Here is a 21,865-nt window from a genome sequence, read left to right as displayed (position 1 = left end):
TCAACCTTCAAGATCAAGCCTCAACGGCCCTTGAAGAAATTTCAAACAAAAGTTCAAGAACAAGCCTCGACGACCCTTGAAGAAATCTCCAGCCCAATTCAAGATCAAGCCTCAACGGCCCTTGGATCAACCTCTGCAGTAAGGGACTTCAAAAACGCATCTTCTACACGTGACAAGCACATGTATACGACGCGCCTTGAAGTGGGGGCATTTGTAGACATCGAAATTTCGGTAAAATAAATGTTGATCAAAAATTAAAATTTCAATGTTTATGTGTCACATAAATTTTACACATAGCATGTGACTAAACGAAAAATCAAAATAAATCGGAAAAGTCATCAAACAGGACACGTGTCAACACCTAGCAGAGATGATTTATTCCATCTAATTATTTAAATCCAAAAAAATCAAGTTTTGGAATTCTATAAATAGAAGGCCAAGGCATTCATTTGAAGGACACCAATTCATAACCAATTCACTTCATACCACAACCTTGAAGCTTTGAAACTCAAAAGCTCCCAAGCAAATCCCGAAGGATCAAGAGAGCTCTCTTCGTTCTTCGTCAAATCCTCATTCAAAATCAAGCCCCAACGGCCCTTGAAGAACTTCCGCTGATTCAAGGTCAAGCCCCGACGGCCCTTGAAGAAAGTGTCCATCGTTCATCATTCGTTCATCCCTAGATCAAGCCCCGACGGCCCTTTGGATCCACGACGTCAACAAATTTGCACAACTGTTTATCCCAAGATCAAGCCCCGACGGCCCTTTGGACCAACAACATCAAATCCACCCATTGCAAAGATAGAATCAGAGGCTAAATTTGTAGAAGAGATTGTAACCCCTAAATCATCAATACAAATATTATTTTGTACACGTGTTTCTTGTCTCGTTCATCGCAGGAAAATTTCCGTGTTCACAACTTGTTATAACCGCGGGTAATATCTATAACCGCGGGTAATACCTATAACCACCGTGTAATACCTTAAAAATTTAAATATATGAATATGCGGAGAAAAAAAATAAAAAATAAATCAATTTATGGGTATGAAAATTTTAATTGATAAATTTTAAAATTTTGTGACTGGAAATTATTATAATTTAAGTCATAAAATTTATCGATAAGTGAAAATAACAAAAATGTCCCTAGTTGGTTTAATGTAATTATACGAGGATGTATTTTATCCTCACATATTTTATCATATTTCTTGATATACTTGGACAGAGGACAATCTTACGAGCATGTAGGCAAGAACTGTTTAGGGTTTAGGAGCTATAATGAATGAGTTATTAACGTTTAAAGTTAAGGCCATTTTGGTAATTTTCCTTCAATTTAGAAGGCTCCAGATTTTTGGAGCATTGAGATTATGCCATGTGTGTGGCTAAGATGAAAAGAAAAGAAAAGAAAGGAAGATATGGACGGATAGGATGGGAAGGAAAGGAGAGAGGGCTACCCAATGAGGAAATAAAGAAAGGAGGGGAAATGAGGGAAGAGGGGCACCCAACCCGAACCCTTTTTTGACCTAGTTATTGGCAATGTTTTATGGCGATTTTTCGTGGTTTTTCTGACGAGTTTCATTGAGCTACCACCTGGAAACTCTTCATCGGCCTTCACTCTCCATTTTCGTGGTTTTGGCCCCATATCAAGAAGAGCGAAACCGTGGGTTCTGGGGACACTATGATAGCGATCTGCCACTCCAGCACCCCTCACCATCGATGATCACCATCAATAGACTCCTCTCAACACCAGGAACAAAGCCTAAGCAATGGTGGAGGCGTTGGAGCTTGTATGGAAGCCGAATCGAAGCACACCATTTTCTAGGGTTTCGACGATTTGTGGGAAATTTCAGGCGTTTCTCGGTCAAATTGGACTTGGCCATAGGTATAAAACTTGTTCTACTCATTGAGATCTTCATTTCTATGAAATTTGATCATTTTTGGAATTAGTTGAATTTTCCAACGAGTTGGGACGGCTAGCCGCCGCATACGGTGCACGTGGGCCGAGGCATCCCTGACCTTCCTAGACTAAATTTTGATACCCTGATTCCATGCGTGATGTTAGATTGATGAAATCTCGTCGTATGAATATAGTTTTGATAGAGACCGCCACTAGGACATTACGTGAACTGATAATCCGATCGTTGGATCATCACCAAACCTTAATGCGTTATAGAATGTAATATTTTAGGACAATAGGAACTTACAGATTGGAAATCCAATGTACGGATCTTCCCGAATTGGATTTCTAAGTTTGTAAAATCAAACATTGACCGCCACTTGAATGGCCGATTGGTGGAGATCCAGCTGTTGGATCATAATGAAATTTTGATATGTTGTTCTAGATGAATAATGTGGATGTTGAGAAGTTACGGATCATAAATCTGATAGGCGGATTTTTCAGTTTAGATTTCTAGGATTGTGAACCCTATTCTTGATCTTGATCGATGGTTAATTTATTTTTTGGTAGTCAACTAAACTGAGTTTCTAGTGTGTCGTTTATCTTGGAGTGTTGTTGACATTTCATGAAGCTTAGTGGACTCATTGGGACAACGGGTGTCTTGATTTATGTATGAGTGACTATAATGTCGGTGATTTATTTTGAATTGTTATTTTATTTTTTTTCCATTGACCTATGGTTATGAATTGTGAACTACGATTGGCTTGATCCCTCCAAATCATACGTAGGCAGTCTAATGAGAAGTTAGATGTAGCAATAAATAAACGATATTAAATTTTTGTGGAAAACCGTTAAAGAAAGAATGTTAGAGTGGATATTAGCATAAAGGTTAAAAATGACATTTTTGGCTTACCACTAAAGTAAATTCCGAAATAAAATTTTTGGGTTGAGGAGTTACACGCCCATTTAAATTTCACGGATAAACAGTTATCGATATAACCGTATGTTCATCTAAAGGGTTACCCATAACCATAACCGTGAACTTTAAATGGGCAGGTGAGCGCGTTTACCCAAACCCATGGGTATTTGGCCCATCCCTACCCACCACCCTCTTCTCCCACAAACTCAATCCTCCGGCCCTAGCCTAATTTTTTACTCTGTAACCACATGAACCACTCTGATTGGCTTGGGAATCGAAACCCTTTGGCCATAACTCTGTGCATAGAATCACGCAACACTGGAAAAAAATCCATTACCCTCATAGACTATTCCAAGCCTCCAACGACTTCAAACGCTTGAACTTCTTGAAAGCTTGGAAGAACGACATGGTTTCCAGGTCAGTTTGGGATGGGTCCTTAGACATTGGAGCTCGGAACCGGATTTTGGGATGTGGGTTTTTCTCTGATCAAGTTTTTAAGAGAGAGAGAGAGAGAGTAGAGAGGTGTGGTGTGACATTTCCAAGCAAAATGGCATTCATTTCCAAGGAATTTTGCGAGATAAACGAAAAAAATTGGGAATTTTAACGAAAATCTCCCGGTACTGTTTACTTTAACGAAAAACCACATTTTTACACTAAAAAGTCAATCATGTACTATTCACTTTACCCTTTATTTTGTCCTTATCGTTAAAACTCAAAGTTTTCAAGCCCTTTTCATTAGTTCTCCTAAAAAAATTCCCTTTTTTGGTTGATTACGGTTGATCAAGATGAAGAACAAAGATCGGAGGAGAGAGAGGAATGAGGTGTGGACTGTGCACAGTAGGAAGGTGGGGAGGAGAGAGAGCGCAACCCTTTTAATATTTTTTATTAGTTTTTGGTCTACGTGGCTTAAACTCTACATCTATATCCTAGAAAGAGATCCTATCCGGATCTCTTCCACCAAGGCCATTGGATTAAGTGATCTAGGTCTTCCAAATTTCATCAAACGGCAAAAAACTATCATAGCTTTTAAGGCGTCAAAACAAGTGGGACGTTGGATGAAATTTGGAAGGCCTGGATCACTTGATTCAGTGGCCTTGGTGGAAGAGATCCAAAGAGGATCTCTTTCCCTGTATCCCAACAGGATCCTCTCCGGATCCTTTTGGTGAGGATCCTAGGGATTCGTATCCGTAAATCGTGTCCGTTCATCGTACATTGTACAGTCATTTTTGTCAAATACTGTTTATGTTTATTTTTAAATAAAATATTTAAAATGATTTCTGATTGCACGATGTACGATGAATGAACACGATTCACGGATCTTCAAGATCCTCACAAAGAAGATCTGACAAGGATCTAGAGTCATGTATATCAACAAAAATATGGGCCAACATTTGCCACGTTAACATTTAATACAAAAATTAGAAGAAAAGTTAACAGGGGTGTAACATTGTAACAAATTCGTAAGATGAGGTATGACATTGTAATTTTTAAAACATGAGCTTTGAGATTGTGGTTCAACCTATAGTTGTAGTAGTTTTGTGTAATTTACCCTAAACATTATTATCTACACTAAAAGGGAGGAAGGTTGGCTTAGCCTCACAATGGGTCAAATTCATCTCTGGCAAGAATCAAACTTAAGATCTCTTACTTACATATGAAGAGTAATACCACTAAACCATAGTACTTTTGGCAAATAAAAATAAATGCTTAAATTAGAAAGAAAGTTATGTTATGTTGTTTTTCATTTACTTATTATATATATATGAGTTGCATTAAGTACTTGTTGAAGTTCAATTCATCTATCGTAGCAAGTCCATTCGTTTTAGGAGGGCAAGGACAAGGTTAAGGAAAAAGCACTTGAATTACCTTTACTATTCACTCTGAATAGTAGTTGTTTTTGTGCAACTCTACTCATTTGGAAAGGGTATTTTTTTTATCAAGAAAAGAAAACTTAATTAATAGAAAAACCCCGAATATAGCCAATTGCACCACAATCAAAGTTTAGAGCTTAGATCGCAATAGAGGGAATAGTGCAATCCCAAATAAGAATATTAGGACTACTGAATCCTACACTAGAAATTGCATGAGCAAGAAAGTTAACCTGCCTAAATACATGCTTCCATGAGATGCTTTGAAAAATAGTGGCCAAACTTTTGATATCCATAATATTGTTCTTGATCGTCCATGGAATACCAGATCTCCCTTCGATAACATCAATGACCAACTTGGAGTCACCTTCAACAAATACATTCCAAAATCCTCGATTTCGAGCCATAATGAGAGTATCTCTAAGTCCAATAGCTTATGCAAACGAAAACGTATTTTCCCCAAGCTTCTTATCCCAGCCACAATAAGGCATTTGGGGGGCATTTGTTTGCCCTCACTAAGTGTCATTGGGCTAGACTGGACTAGTAATTCGTCCAATTTAGTGTTGGTTATGTACTAGGATTATGTTTAATGAGACTAAAAGGGACTCGCATTGACAAACTCATTCGCTAAGAGTTCTTAGCGAGTGTTATGATTCAAGCTCAGAATCTTAGAAATTTTGCAGTGAACTCATCGTAATCTTCCCAAGTAGATTCTTCAGCATTCTTGTCCTTCCACTGAATGAGCAGTTGAACCCCAGCTGCATTGTTCTTCTTGTAGACCCTTCTTTGTAGCACTGCTGCAGGTTCTTGAGCTTGTAGTCCATCATTAGTCACTTGTGGTAATAGTGAAACAAGATTAACATCTAGACCCACATGTTTCTTCAAGCAACTGACATGGAAGATGAGATCTATCTTAGAGGTCTCAGGAAGCTTTAGCTTGTAAGCCACACTACCAACTTTCTCTAATACTTCGAAGGGGCCATAGAATTTTGGGTGAAGTTTGTGGTAGGCATGAGTTGCTAGTGATTGCAACTAGTAGGGAATAAATTTCAAGTAGACCTAATCTCCCACCTCAAAGGTTCTTTCACTCCTATTTTTATCTGCCTACACCTTCATTCTGTTTTGAGCAATAATCAGGTTAGTTTTAAGCATTGTCAACATTTTGTCTTTTGCCATCAGTCCTTGTTCAAAACTCTCTAGTTTAGTAAAACCAAGCTCATAAGAGGCAATATGTGGAGGAGGGTAGCCATATACAATTTTGAAAGGTGTGAACTTGGAGGGAGTGTGAAATGAAGTGTTGTAACTTCATTCAGCCCAAGGAAGCCACTGGAGCCACTTCTTGGGTTGGCAGCTAGTGAAGCATCTCAGATAGGTTTCTAAACATCTGTTGACAACCTCCGTCTGTCCATCACTTTGTGGATGATAACTCGAACTCATGCATAACTTCAATCCTTGTAGTTTAAAAAACTCCCTCCAAAAGGCACTAAGGAAAATGGGATCCTTGTCACTCACTATGATCAGTGGCATGCCATGTAATTTGAAAATGTTTTCCATAAATTCTTGTGCTATCATGCTAGCAGTGTATGGGTGCCCCAATGCTATGAAATGCCCATACTTAAAGAGTCTATCCACCACCACTAAAATGACTGACTTCCCCTTGCATGAAGGCAATCCACAAATGAAATCCATAGTTATATCTGTCCAGGCTTGCTGTGGAATTGGAAGAGGTTGTAGTAACCCAGGTGGTGATATTGTTTCATACTTATTCTATTGACAAGTCCTGCATTCAGCCACCCAAGCTTTTATATCTTTTTTCATCCCAACCCAATAAAAGCCTATTTTCAGTCTTTGGTAAGTCTTTAATACCGCTTCATGACCTGCTATGGGAGTAGAGTGATGCTCCTCGAAAACTTTTCTCCTCCATCTAGAATAAACTCCCAATACAATCCTATGCTTGTATTTCAAGAAGCCATTATCCAGATGATGCTTAGAAGCATTGATAGTAGTTCTTGGATCTTGACCTTGTACCTCTACTTCTTGTCTCTTTGATCTAACCCACGGATCCTGTTCTAAATCTCTCTTAAGGTCATCCAACCACCCAAAATAGGGATAAGTAATAGCCAGTAATTCTCCCTTCTCCTCTAAAGGTAGCTCATAAATAGGTGGTGACCCTAGAACCCGAGAGAGAGCATCTGCCACAATGTTTTCCTTGCCATGTTTATATTGCACCTCATAATCAAGAAATATTTCAAACTGTTATGGTCTATTTTGATAATGAAATGGTGCCCTTGTAAGTAGTTTTGCCATTTTTTTACTGCATAAACGATGGCAATTAGCTCCCTTTCATAAGTTGACAATGCCTGATTTCTTGGACCTAAATCTTGGCTGGAAAAATCAATAGGCCTCCCATTTGCTGCAAAACTACTCCAATACCTAAACCAAAAGCATCACACTCAACTATAAATGGTTCTGCAAAGTTGGGTAAAGCTAGCAATTGGGGTGAAGTTATGGCTTGCTTTAATTTCTGGAAAGCTGCCTTAGTTGCTTCTGACCACAAGAACCCCTCACTTCCAGTGAGTTTTTACAAAGGCTGGCAGATTTTGCCATATCCAGGTAGAAATTTTCTGTAGTAGCCTGTTAACCCCAAAAATCCCCTTAACTCCTTCACATTCTTAGGAGCAGGCCACTCCAATATAGCTTGGATTTTTGCAGGATCCGTAGAGACTCCCTTATTGGATACTATATGGCCAAGGTATTCCACTTGGTGTTGCCCAAAAGAACACTTTTGTTTCTTGACAAACAGTTTATGTTGTTGCAATAATTCTAGAGTTTTTTTCCAAATGCACTAGGTGCTCCTCCCACGACTGACTATATATCAATATGTCATCGAAGAACACAAGGATAAACTTTCGTAAGTAAGGTTTAAAAATGTCATTCATGATGCTTTGAAATGTTGCAGGGGCATTAGTGAGGCCAAAAGGCATAACCAGGAACTCATAATGGCCCTCATGAATTCTAAAAGCTGTTTTTTCAATGTCATCCTTATGCATTCGAATTTGGTGATAGCCTGACCTTAGATCAAGCTTTGAGAAATAGTGAGCTCCATATAATTCATCCAAAAGATCATCAATCAATGGAATAAGATACTTATCCTTGACTGTGAGTCTATTCAATTCCCTGTAGTCCATGCATAACCTCCATGTCCCTTCCTTTTTCTTTACCAACAGGACAAGGAACAAGAATGGGTTGTGACTAGGTCTGATGAACCTTGATTTTAGAAGTTCCTGCACTGCTTTCTCTATTTCATCTTTCTGTGCAGGGCCATAATGGTAAGGCCTAATGCTTGAAGGCTTAGACCCTTAGAGAAGCATGATTTTGTGATCATGTGCTCTATGTGGAGGCAACTGTGAAGGAATCTAAAACACTGCATTAAATCTCATTAAGACTGCTTGTAACTCTTCCATTTGTTGAGCATTGAGAGTGCTAGTATTCTTTGGTGTAGACTCCAATGAATACAATAAAACTCCTAAGTTAGAATCGTAGAATTCCTTGTTGAGCTGGTGCAACGACATTTCCTGGATAGCTAGCTGTGGTTGTATACTATGGGACAATTTGAACTTGTTTTGGCCCACTTGAAACTCTATTGTGAGTAATTGAAAATCCCATAGTACAAGACTCATAGTAGACAACCATTGCACTCCTAACACCAAGTCACAACCGCCCAAAGGCAATGCAAACAAATCAGTGTGACAATGGTATACTCGCAATTCCAACGAAATGTGTCTACAACAACCCTGACTTTTGATTTTGCCTTCATCTGCTATCATTACTTCAAATGGTTTGGTTGTTTGTAAAGACCACCCCAATTTCTTAGTGAACCTAGAATTAATAAAGTTGTGGGTATTACCCGAGTCGAGGAGGATTTACACGGGTTTGCCCTTAACACTACCTAAAACCTTCATAGTTTGTAACATCCCACATCGCCCAGGGGAGTGATCCTTAAATGTATATTCCCATCCCTACCTAGCACGAGGCCTTTTATGAGCTCACTGGCTTCGAGTTCCATCGGAACTCCGAAGTTAAGCGAGAAAGCGGCTAGAGCACTCGCATGATGGGTGACCCACTGGGAAGTTGCTCGTGAGTTCCTAAAAACAAAACCGTGAGGGCGTGGTCGGGGCCCAAAGCGGATAATATCGTGCTACAGTGGTAGAGCGGGCCTTGGAAGTGGTTCGCCCAAGGCTGGGATGTGACAAATGGTATCAGAACCTAACCCTAGCCGTGGTGTGCCGACGAGGAGGTTGGGTCCCTAAGGGGGGTGGATTGTAACATCCCACATCGCCCAAGGGAGTGATCCTTAAATGTATATTTCCATCCCTACCTAGCACAAGGCCTTTTGTGAGCTTACTGGCTTCGAGTTCCATCGGAACTCCGAAGTTAAGCGAGAAGGTAGCCAGAGCACTCCCATGATAGGTGACCCACTGGGAAGTTGCTCGTGAGTTCTCAAAAACAAAACCGTGAGGGCATGGTCGGGGCCCAAAGCGGACAATATCGTGCTACGGTGGTGGAGCGGGCCCTGGAAGTGGTCCGCCCCAGGCCGGGATGTAACATAGTTTGTAGGAAACGCTTAGCATTCATGCCATAAAATGCACATTCACTCAGTGTCATTCCTTGCAACTCAGCTTGCACAGACTCATCATTCTCCTCACACAATTCCCTATCATCACACACATGTGATCCTTAAATGTATATTTCCATCCCTACCTAGCACAAGGCCTTTTGTGAGCTTACTGGCTTCGAGTTCCATCGGAACTCCGAAGTTAAGCGAGAAGGTAGCCAGAGCACTCCCATGATGGGTGACCCACTGGGAAGTTGCTCGTGAGTTCTCAAAAACAAAACCGTGAGGGCATGGTCGGGGCCCAAAGTGGACAATATCGTGCTACGGTGGTGGAGCGGGCCCTGGAAGTGGTCCGCCCCAGGCCGGGATGTAACATAGTTTGTAGGAAACGCTTAGCATTCATGCCATAAAATGCACATTCACTCAGTGTCATTCCTTGCAACTCAGCTTGCACAGACTCATCATTCTCCTCACACAATTCCCTATCATCACACACATCTAACAAAAGCAACTGTTATGTGTGCATTTATGCCCCATGACCCATTTCTCAGGGCAAAACCAACATTCCCCCTGATCTTTCTTTCTCTGTACTTTCTCAGGAATGAGCTTACAATATGGTAAATTGGTAGTTTTAGGTCGATGTGGCATGATGGGTAGTGGAGTGACCTTAGTGGCAGGAAGAGTTCTACGATTGTGGATACACAACGTAGAAAGTTTAGCATCAACCTGAATAACTATATAGATTGCATCATGAGCTTACAATACGGTGGTGGAGCGGGCCCTGGAAGTGGTCCGCCCCAGGCCGGGATGTAACATAGTTTGTAGGAAACGCTTAGCATTCATGCCATAAAATGCACATTCACTCAGTGTCATTCCTTGCAACTCAGCTTGCACAGACTCATCATTCTCCTCACACAATTCCCTATCATCACACACATCTAACAAAAGCAACTGTTATGTGTGCATTTATGCCCCATGACCCATTTCTCAGGGCAAAACCAACATTCCCCCTAATCTTTCTTTCTCTGTACTTTCTCAGGAATGAGCTTACAATATGGTAAATTGGTAGTTTTAGGTCGATGTGGCATGATGGGTAGTGGAGTGACCTTAGTGGCAGGAAGAGTTCTACGATTGTGGATACACAACGTAGAAAGTTTAGCATCAACCTGAATAACTATATAGATTGCATCATGAACGGACGCAGGCCTCAATAATTTGACATCACAAACCAATTCCCTTTTTAAACCCCCAAGGAAACAACTCTTGAAGAAGACATGACCAACACCAAAAGCACGATTTGCAAGTCGACGAAATTCAGTCACATATTCCTTCAGAGTACCTGTTTGGCGCAACTTAAATAATGACTCAGTACAATCCTTGAACTCAGAGGGTCCAAACTCCCTACAAAGTGCACTGGTAAATTCCTCCCAAGTAGGAGTAGTGAAAAAGCAATTGCGCCATTTGAACCACTGCATCGCCTCATTTTCCAAGTAGAAGGAGGCTGTAAAGACCTTTTGTGGATCTGGAGGGTTGTAACAAGCAAAATATTGCTCAGCCTTGTAGATCCAAGTGATAGGATCATCGCCATTTGAAAATCGGGGAAAATCCACCCGTTGCTGCCATTAAAGTTTAGGCGGCCTGCCCCCGAGCTCAAATTGATCACGACGAGGGTTTCGAGGAGTCGCCAAAACACAGAGATCAGCGGTGAATAAAGTTGGATTGGAAGATCCGGCACCACTGACAAAGGACTGCTCACGTCGGAATTGCTCGAATAAGAAAGCTAACTTAGCATAGAAGTCAGCAGAGATCGCGGCGACGATGGAAGTTCGAATGAGGTTGGGGAGGTCCGCCAAGGTAGCTTCAACGACAATGAGACGTGCATCCATGGCTATTAAACGAGTCGTCGGAGTGTGACAAGGCATACAAGATGGAATCGAGGATCGAGCAGGATGATACCAATTGTATCCAAACTCAGGACCTTACCTCAGACCTGCAAGTATGTAACAATGGCAGATGGAAGATTATAGAGTAGAGCTAGAAAAAGAGAGAGAAGTATTTTTTTTGTAATATATTTCTTTTATGAATAGTCGTCCTTTCTTCCCTTTCACAAGTGGCTACATATATGGTTCCCCAAAACTCTCAAGGCCAGCTGGCATAACTAATTACAAAACAACTTAATCAAAATGCTTATTTAATTGCTAAACTGTGTAGTCATTTTGGGTTTCAGAGGATTTTAATGGATTTTTTTAAGTGAGAGATTTCAAAGGATTTTAATAGATTTACAATTCCATATGGATTTTGACAGATTATTATGGATTTCTATTATATATTTCTATAGATTTGTATGGATTTCTTAGGATTTCTTTTTTGATCATACAACATAAATTTTTTTCTCAGTGCACAATCTGAAAAAGACATAAGCATATGTATATTGATATGGAAATATAAACCAATCAAATATGTCTTTTCTATCCCTTTCTCATTTGAATTGTGATTTCTTTACAAAAAATAATGTTAACTAATCAAAACAAGTAGTGCTTCTTAAATCAAATGCCTCAAAATTAACATTTTTTCCTCAACAATTGATTGGTTCATAATGTGTTATTCAGTCTAAGTATAGTTACCAATATAAATAGGCTTTGGAAGATTCTTGCACTCTTACACTAACATGATTACACGAAAAAAAAAACAAAAAGCTTGAATTGGCAATAAGATTCTTAGTAGTAATTTCCAAGAGTTCAATTAACATGGTAAAAAATTAACACATTCAAATAGAACGCATAATCATTACAAGAACTGCTAGTATTTATTAACACTTCCCATCAAAGCATTACAAGAAATACTATTACACAGTCCAAAATAAAGGAAATAAAAAATTCAAAAATTATTGTACAATTCAAAAAATTCAAGTTTGCAACTGGGATGGTGACAGATGAACGTGAAAAGAAATCAGATTGATAGGTTCTATGTCTGAAAGAAAATGGAGAGAGAAAGAAAGATCGAGTTGCATAATGGAGACAGAGAGAGAAAGAGCGAGGGGGGTTGAAAAGAATTCCTAGGGGTGGATGTGGGATTTTGTTATGCTTATAATTCCTTCTTAAATCCTACAAAATCTTTTATTGAAAGAAATCCTTCAAAATTTATGAACTTTTTAATACCTATAGATTTGCGTGGACTCTATAAAAATCGTTTAAAATCTCAGTAGACTACATCAAGATTCTAAAGTCTTTTAAAAGCCTTTAATTGACTACCCCTGTATTTGAATGGATTCTTTTAAAATCTTTTAAACTCCTAGTTGAATACACCATAATTCTAAAGTCTTTTAAAATCCTTTAAAATCCTGATTTGACTACACCCCTAAGATAATCACAGATATAATAGCGAGACCCCTCTATACCCATGGGATTGCTAAGACCTCATCTGCTTTGTCTTCGTATGCTCCATCCTCATCGTGCTCTTATCTCTTTCTGTTCTCTATTCTCTTGAGCACCGACGACCACCATCACACCACAACTCACCAACTCCAACGAGATCATACCACCAGCCCACCACCACTCTCTCCCTCTCTCCTCACCCTGAACCCAAAATTTCGAACTGAGGAAGATCACGCTCTTACCATTGTCCGTCCAACTCTAGCTGTCCTCCGATTCACCTCCGAGGAAAATCTCACGCTCGCCGTCCTCGATTCAATACCACCGAGGAGTTGAGTAGGTTAATTTATTTCATTTCCTGTTTTTTTTTTTTTTTTCAATTTCAAACTTGTGATGTAGCTCTAAAAAGGGCAGCAAAGCCTTGACCTGCAGCTCCAGCATCGACCCCCTTCTCTAGCCCCACCAGCTTGTTAATCAGGTTCGTGTTAATGGGTCTGATAAAATTATGTTAATTTGGATTAATTTTATTAATTTTTGGTCAATTACTTGGCTTGATTTGTGGTTTTTGCTTTGTTTTTGCTACTTAGTTGATTTTGACCATAATCCATCATGCGTGTGTGCTAACCAGCGCCTTACCTTTGTAGAAGTGGATAAACCCAATTAAAGTCCTTAAATAAGTTACTCAGACCACAGTTATCATTGGTCAATTGAAGGTCCTTAAATAAGTTAAAGAGTATTGTGCAATCATACTTCTTCAGGTTTTTCTCATGTGGAAACATTACAAATCTATGGTATCAATCTGCTTCTTGTGTTAAACTTTTGGTCTTTATTGGTTTTCCTTGTATGAATGAATCTGAAAATTCTATTGAATGTAGCCAAGAAGGAATGCTTGGGGTTGTGATGTTGGTCTCCATACGTGGAGGAAATTAGTGTGTTATGGCATTGGTCTTCAATGGTCAAGTATTTTGGGATCAACTTTGTGGAGTAACTCAAACCATGAAGAGTTTTATTTGAAAAGAAAAATGATGAATTCAGCACCTACTATTTCGCATTCTTTTTTTCTTTTCTTTTTTTGTAGTAGGAAATCTATCTTACCTATGAGTTTGGCTGTTATAGTTGATAAGGTTCTGATAGCATGCTAAGCATTCTTTGGATATGGGACATGTCACATACGCCATCTTGAACTCGCTGCTATCTTGGTGTAGAAATATCTTATTGTTGCGCTTCTGTTGCAGTTCTTGAATTGAGTAAATATAGCTCGGATGATTGAGGCAGTTAGCAATTTTCCAGAGTTTATTGTAAAAAATTGTAGAATGTACAATTAAGCAGTTTACCTTGCTCTGCTGTGTACTGTGTTAATGTAGTATTGGAATCTTTCATTTGTTCTAGTTGGAACATCTAACAGTTTGATTAAATTGGTTTCCCCTCTCTCATTCATTTTTCCTTTCATTGGATTAGCACTAGTGCACATGGAATTGACTGACTTGCTTCGTTGTAAGGGAAGACATTTTGATTGCTTAGTTTTATATAGAAATGGTTTTGCTGGATGGTGGTACAATCGAGTGTTACATTTGTTTCGTAATTTCTTCTTGACCTATGAACAAAAATATGGGTCTAAAATATTTTAATCAGAGACTTAGTCTGACACTGCACTAAACACTTCACTATTCTTATCCTGCTTAGTCCAAGCTAAGCTAGTCCAGCTTAGGTCCGGAAGCTAGTTCAGTTTGAGATAATCCGGTGCAACAAACGTACTCTTATGGTTGTCTCGGATGACAAAACTAGCTGCAGCTCCTTGATTAATTACTGAACCATCAAAATTGATATTTAGGTAATTTGGGCATGGGAGGCGTCCATTTTATTATCTTTTAAACTTTGTTAACAAATTCCATTTAATTTTTTCATTACCTTAGTGATACTCTTTACCTATGACATAAGCCCTCATATGAACTTTCGTCGGATGAGCTTTAATGTTTCTAAATGTTGGGTTTTTTCTTTCATTCCAGGTTGGAATCGTGGAAGAAAATTGGAAAAAGGATCTGAGAGAAACAACAGGTTCAGATCTGGTTCCGGAGGCAAGGGTCCACAGTGCTATGATTGCAAGGCTTGGTTGTAGCAAGTTTGTGGCGAAAGACTTTGAGTATGCCCTCTAGGTACTCAAAGCAACACTTCTCCTTGTGATGTATAGACTCAAGTGTTGCAGGGGTTTTGCAGCAAGTAGAGCTATGAAATTCACAGGTGATCAGATGGCCTTGAGTAAGGAGGAAGTGTGGGGAATTTTGTCTGGATCGACAGGTTGTTGCTCAAAACAAACATGCTGACAAGCTTCCAGGTTGCAGACAATGAAGAAGGGGAAATCCTGCTGGAGGAGACGAGGATGTGTCAAGATCCTGTCTGAAGCTAAATGGTGATTTTTAGCTTGCAGCAGTTGCACATGCATTGGCAGTGACTGAATCGGTATAAGACCAACAAGGTTGATTCAGGGTGTCCTTGCTGGTAAGGCCAATGAAGGCTTTGGTGATGGATGCAAGGATTTTTGCATGGTATATTCGCCAAGGCGGAGATTGTTGTGTTTGGCTCATATACTTATAAGTTGGCAATAATTTTTCATGTGTATAACTTTGTGAATGCTACAAGAAAATGGCAACATCCATTTGTGAATTTGTGTTTTGCTTTCAGTTATGGCATGGAAGTCTTCGTTCAAGAGAAGACATGGTGACTGTCTCAAGCAAAGTTGGAAGAAAGCAAGTCTTGACTTTGTGTTTGCTTGCATGCAATTGTGTATGTTTTCTTTTCTATGCATTAAATGGAAAATGGAGAAAAGGGTTGCACTCTATAAGCTAGGTACAGTAAAGGGGTGTTAAATATGACATGTGAACTTAAGATTTTCTTGGTCTTGGTTGCTAGCATAACTCCTGGTGTATGCCTATAAGTTAAGGCAATATTCATGCATTGTATAAGCATCCGGAGGAGAACACAAAGAAGAGAAAACAGTGAGTGAGAGTGAGCAACTCTTGGGGTAAAGTGAGCTCTTAGGAAAATTCTATGAGTGGGTGTACAAGGGATTCGGGTGTGGGTTATGTTGATTTAACTCAAGTGTGTCTTAAACTTGTTATTCTCATAGTAATGAGCAATATCTCTCTAGGGACGTAGGCAGGATTTTGCTGAACCTTGTAAATCTCTCAGTGTCTTTATTTCTTTTAATTTATTTTGTTCAATTGTGGGTTCGTATTTTGGTGAGGTTGTAATCGAAATCTCGCACTAACTAGCCAAAGCACAACAGTCTACTCATCGACACTGATTATGGGAACACATTAGTCTCAAACAAAGGAACTTGCATATGGAACTAAGTCTCACAAAAACCCAATGGTTATGGTAAAACCTGAGGCAGGACAAAAACCCATAGTCTAAGGAAAAGTGCATGAGAAAGTGCAAGGTCAAATGAAACGTCTACAGGACGTGCATTAGGGATTTGACCAACTCAGGATGGGTGCCTCGTCAAAACCTCGTTAGGTAGCAAAAATTCAAAGGGAAAAATGCTCCTAATCGTAGGAAAAAGAGTACATTAAGATCAAGCGAGTATACTTTGGGATACTCCCCCTGAGATTGACATAATTCCAAAACGGACTAACAATGTTACAACTCAGAAAGTTCACGTATACTTATTCCTTGAACAAGTTTCAGAAACATCATATTTGACAGTGATTTGGTGAAGAGGTCGGCCAGGTTGTCTTGGGACGGATTTGCGTGTACTTTGTGATGATGACAAAAAAAAATTTGGTGCAATGTACTTGGTGTTGTCTCCTTTGATGCAACTCTTCTTGAGCTGTTCAATGCATGTTGCGTTATCTTCATAGATTGTCGTAGGGACGTCAACGATAGGGTAAAGATCGCAAGTGCTTCGAATATGGCCCACAATTGCTCTCAACCATAAGCATTCCTAAGGAGCTTCATGTAAGGCGAGTATTTCAACATAGTTTGACGAAGTGGCAACTAAGGTCTGTTTGGTTGACCTCCAAGATATTACGATGCCTCCAAAGGTAAAGACGTAACCTATTTGAGAGCGCACCTTGTGCGGGTCAGATAAGTACCTAGCGTTAGCATAACCAACAAGGTGGGAATCAACTCAAGAATCGATGGGGGTTACAGCACCTCTCGAGGATTCGTAGGGATAGAACAAAACTAAATTCATTGTACCCTTAAGGTAGCAAAAGATGTCTTTAACACCAGTCCAATGTTTACGTGTTGATACATTACTGTATCTTGCCAAAGATCAACAACGAAGGAGATGTCGGTTACAATAAAGTGCCTATCACACTTAGATAAGGAACTTTGGGTTCCAAAATCTCTTCTTCATCCTTCTTTGAGCGGAATGGATCTCATTTTTCATTTCCAGAATTTAAATTATTTTATCTTTTTTTTTTAAATCTTTGAGAGGTGATGATTTTGAAGACTTGTTTTATGATGTACAAAAATTTTGTGAGAAAAATGATTATGTTCTTAATATATAAAATTTGCATTTCGTACCCGGAAAATGAAAGTATAAAGCTCCAAGTCTTCAAGTCTTCAAAAGCATCACCTCTCAACGATTAGGAGGTGGGCATGTACATATTTTATGTAAGATCCCACATCGCTTGGGGGAGAGGAGGTGATGTGCCTTATATGTACATGCCCATCTCCTTATAGTAAGACGCGTTTTGGGTGGAAACCCAAAAACAAATCCGTGAGGGCGTGGCCCAAAGCGGACAATATCTTACCATACGGACTGGGATGTGACAATTTGGTATCAAAGCCACTCCCTGGCCTGAAGTATGCTGACGAGGGCGTCGGGCCCCTAAGGGGGTGGATTGTAAGATCTCACATCGCCCGGGGGAGAGGAGGTGATGTGCCTTATATGTACATGCCCACCTACCTAGAGTAAGATGCGTTTTGGGTGGAAACCCAAGGACAAATCCATGAGGGCGTGGCCCAAAGCGGACAATATCTTACTATGTGGACTAGGATGTGACACCAAGACTCACAAACTTCCATTACTATCGTGTGACTCTATTTTCAAATGCTTCATATTCAACTCAAAGAATTGAATGATCTATTTTCAAATGCTTCATATTCAACTCAAAGAATTGAATGATCGCTTGAATAAGGTAAACACCGAGTTGCTTTTTTGTATGGCATATTTGAGCCGGGTGAATAACTTTGCATTTGACCAACAAAAACATAGTTTTCTTTGCCCAATTTTATCCTCAAGATTTTAAAAGAGAAAGATTTTTTTTTTCTCTTATTGTAATGAACCTATATGTGATGTTTTCATAGCATGAAACCTCGTTGCCAACAATTGTAACATGTTTGTATTGATAAATAATGAACAAAATTAATATTGTCTATATCTAAAAGGTTGGCTACGTTTTTTTTTTAATCATATACGGTTTTAAATTTTGGTACTCTTCCCTGCCCCCCCCCCAATTGACAATTCTTGACGTTGCCACTGGTTACAGTTTAGTCCTCCAACTTATGTAGTCTTTCAGCTCGACCACTTTTTAAATCATTAGTCTTGTATCTTGACACGTTATATTTTCCCATTAAACATACATACAAATGAGGAAATTCACTTCATAAAACTATGAGTAATGCTACACTTACCATCTAGTTGTACCATTATTTATACCATCTCTCTAACAGAGACAAGGTTCTAAAAGATGCTAGGCACTAGTTGGACGGCGGGTTAGGGACTAGACGGATTTAAGTAAATCAATTATATTTCGTGTAAATAAGTGTCTATTTATACTTAAAATATATATAATTTCATCATAAACTACAAAATAGAATGACATTATTATGGAGTATTGGAACATAATGAAAACATGGAGAACAAGCATATAATGTGTGTTCATTTAACTATTCAGCAAGTCTCTTACAATTTATTGAAAGAAAAAAAAATACAAAATGAAAGTTATCTATTTTCTGTCTAAGTGAGTTGCAACCTAAGCAGGTGTTTAGGCGGGTCTGGGCGGACTAGGCAGGTGCCAAAGCAGTCTAGACGGGTGCCTCAACAAGTCTAGGCGCCCTTTCTTAATTTTCAAACGCCTAGGCATTAATCGGGGTGGTGGCCAAATCATGTCGGTCCCATCTTTATTAGAGAGATGGTAATGATGGTACAACTAGATGATAAATAACATTTTTGTAAAACTATTAAACAAAAAAATTCAATGAAAATTGGGAGATCCCTGAGTGTGAGGGTTAGAATACTTTGGTGGTTGGCAGTGGCGTGTGGGGGTGGGGGGAGGGTGACAGCCATCTCTCTTCCCCTTTCCAAACTATCACTCTCATAGCACGTTTGGCTAGCCAGATGAGATTGGACTTGGATTTTGGGATAGGAGATGTCACGAGGGTAAACCACAATTTACTCTTGAAATAATTGCTTATGAACCTTATCTCAAGTGGAGATTGAGATCACCTCCAGATCTCACACGTACTTGTCGACAGAAATCTTGCAACCCCCATTAGTCTCATCCCACTTGCCCACTTCACACATAAAACCACACCCTCATCTCTCTTTCTCTTGAATGGTCCGGATTGTTGGGTCGGTTGAGCCCAAAGTGTGAGATCTAGAGATGTTCTCAATCCCTTAAGTGCCATGGCCCGATGATTGGGCGAGGTTTAGGGTTTAGGAAAGGGATGGAGTTTCCTCTTTCCTTTTTTTTAAAATTTTATATGGAGGTTAATTTCAATGAAAAAAAAAAGCCTCATGTTTAAGTCTTATATTCAAATAGAACCACATTTTGCCCCAAGTACTGGAGAGCATTCACTGCCACCATGGTGTCCCTGTCCAATAATGTTTTATCACGTGGAGAAAATCTTACACATGACAATGCATTATTTGACCAAAAAGCTACGTGGCGTGACCTCTATTACATGTAAGTCCTTATCCGAGTACTAGCCACTCTATGACGAAATATAACAGCATAAATTAAAACTCTTGGACCCCAATAGTTCCACAAAATTTAAAGCTTTTTAAGCAATGCAGACCCAGAAGTGACATTGCTTAATATAGAAAGCCTACCACATAAAAAGGAATCCAAAAGCAAAACTCTAACTATAGCTAAAGTTCCTTAAGTACAAAAACCAAACACTTAGAGAAGCACAATGCAGAAGCATGACTTTTCACCAGTACCAAAACACAACCCCCACATACAAAAACATTTTGCTTCTTTAATGATCTGCAGTTCCAAATTCTTTCCTCCGACGTAAGGTTCATTCAAAGGAAATGGGGGGTGATCAATCCAGCAACCTCAAGAAATCCAACACGGTCCTTCCCGGCAAAGATCTGCTTCAGCTTCTCATCACAGACTATGATCCTCTTGTTTTGGGGGTCCTATAAGAATGATATCAAAGGACAAAGTCAGCAAAACTTAAAGGCAGTTAACACAAAACGTAGACATTATAAGCAGCATACGGGGAGATAATAATATAGTTTAACATTAATAAAACAGAACACAACCCTAATCAAAGGTTCACAATAGGAATCAAAACCACAAGCAAGTACACTCACTTTATCGCACCCCTAAACGAACTTGGGAAACATCTATTATTTGAATCCTAAGTACTATATATATATATGTAGCCTCCAATAGAGTCTTTAGATAGTCACAAGAAAGGAATTAAACTGTATAACCAGTACATGAAACACCAGATTCAGAATGGAAATGGGGAAAAATTAAATATTTGTCCTCTTTTACATATATAAACCAAACCCGAGCAACACCACCATCCTACTAGTACTACGGAAGAAAACTTGAAATATACGAAATACTGTGTGGAAAGAAAAAGTAAAGGTAGTATATAATTCCAGTCACCCAAAAGTTCAAACAACTTCCACAAGTGCTGCTAACTAACACAACTATCAGTCTAGAAACACTGAACTCCAACAAATATAAAAGCATCCAGAAAACAACATAGAGAAAGATTTAAGAATAAAATAATAAACTTCCTCACATATCACATTAGAACAGCCTTATCCAGTCCTATCTAAACAGAATAACAAGCATAGCAAACCCCAGAAACCCTGAGTACCAACCTAAGCTATAACAGCACTCCTCATTTTCCGTTCAAACATTGCCTAAATCCTACATGTAAAACCCCACAAAATAGCGACAGGATAAACCCGCCTAAACACACGGCAGAAATAAACTCTCGAATCCAGAAATAAAAAAACCCAATTCTCGTACACATCAAGATAGTCCATTCCAAGTTCAAATAAGCACAAGGCATCCAAGAATTTGAGCTTAAACCGGTTGAAAAACTTATTGTAAGCAAACCAATTTTTAAAAATCCACATTTTATCTATGCCGCCGTAACCTTGTCCGAACAAAAATCCACTCACATTCACAACAGCAAGCAATTTCAGCACAAAAACAAGAAAACCTACATTTCATTGCATACCAACATAACCTTATCCACACTTGTCTTCTCTAAAAAATAATAATTTTACCAATTAAACCCCAAATGGACAAAAGGGTTTTAAAAAATTCAACCACAAAGTGAAAAAAATGCAAACTTTAAAAAAAAAAAACAAAAACAAAAACAAAAATTCAAAGTAAACCTGAAGATTGTTCTGCTTAATGTGGGCCCAAATCTGCTTCAGAGCTTGGGTGCGAGAAATCTCAGGGGCACCCACAAGGGCTTGCATCTCGGGCGAGACTTTGCGTGGCTTCATGATGCCGCGGGGCTCGCGGGGGGTGGTGGTGGCCGGCTTCGAGGCAGTGGCAAGGGTTGGGATGCGCACCATGCGCAGGTTAGCGGGGGCGAACCTGAGGGAGGAGGACGAGGAGGAGAAAGTAAGGATGACGAACGACGACGTCTCGCCGGAGAAGAAGGTGGAGGAGATGAGGCCTGTGGTCGCCGCCATGTCGTTTAGTCTGCTTAAGGGATAGCGTTTTGAGAATTGGTAGTCTTGTAGAGTGGAGAGTGAGTATTCTGAGCCCGCCTTATTCCCTTTTATCTTGGCTCGTCTTTATTTGACCTTCAATTTGAATAAATTTTCTTTTTTAATTTTCTGTAATTGCAATCACCCAGTACTACTTGCAATCACCCAGTACTACGTAGTATTCATCTTTACTTGTAAGTAACAAGTATTAGGTTCGATTTTCGCCAAAGATAAATTTGAACTATTTTTGTACCATACTTGACCAATTCCAAAACTAC

At 39.4% G+C, this 21,865-nt stretch overlaps 1 protein-coding gene and 1 long non-coding RNA gene across 2 annotated transcripts; one reads left to right on the top strand and one right to left on the bottom strand.

Moving 5' to 3' along the window:
* Positions 1-464: 464 nt before the first annotated feature.
* LOC126585259 (uncharacterized) lies at positions 465-870 on the top strand. Its single transcript, XR_007610385.1, has 2 exons — positions 465-621; positions 681-870. It is a non-coding gene; the product is annotated as an uncharacterized LOC126585259 (long non-coding RNA).
* Positions 871-19,609: 18,739 nt separating this feature from the next.
* On the bottom strand, positions 19,610-21,649 carry LOC126585257 (uncharacterized). The gene is made up of 2 exons (XM_050249661.1): positions 21,264-21,649; positions 19,610-20,036 (listed from the first exon to the last, which is right to left on the bottom strand). The coding sequence occupies exons 1-2, from the start codon at positions 21,567-21,569 to the stop codon at positions 19,920-19,922; spliced, it is 423 nt and encodes a 140-aa protein (XP_050105618.1). The 5' UTR covers positions 21,570-21,649; the 3' UTR covers positions 19,610-19,919.
* Positions 21,650-21,865: the final 216 nt, after the last annotated feature.

The sequence above is a fragment of the Malus sylvestris genome, chromosome 10 (genome assembly GCF_916048215.2).
Source record: "Malus sylvestris chromosome 10, drMalSylv7.2, whole genome shotgun sequence".
NCBI classification, from domain to species: domain Eukaryota; kingdom Viridiplantae; phylum Streptophyta; class Magnoliopsida; order Rosales; family Rosaceae; genus Malus; species Malus sylvestris.
This window is presented reverse-complemented; position numbering and strand designations above follow the sequence as displayed.

Excerpts from the sequence above, each read along its gene's own strand:
- LOC126585257 (XM_050249661.1), bottom strand. The coding sequence starts at position 21,569 with ATGGCGGCGACCACAGGCCTCATCTCCTCCACCTTCTTCTCCGGCGAG. Across the intron at positions 20,037-21,263 it reads TTAAGCAGAACAATCTTCAG|GACCCCCAAAACAAGAGGAT; the intron begins GTTTACTTTGAA and ends TCATTCTTATAG.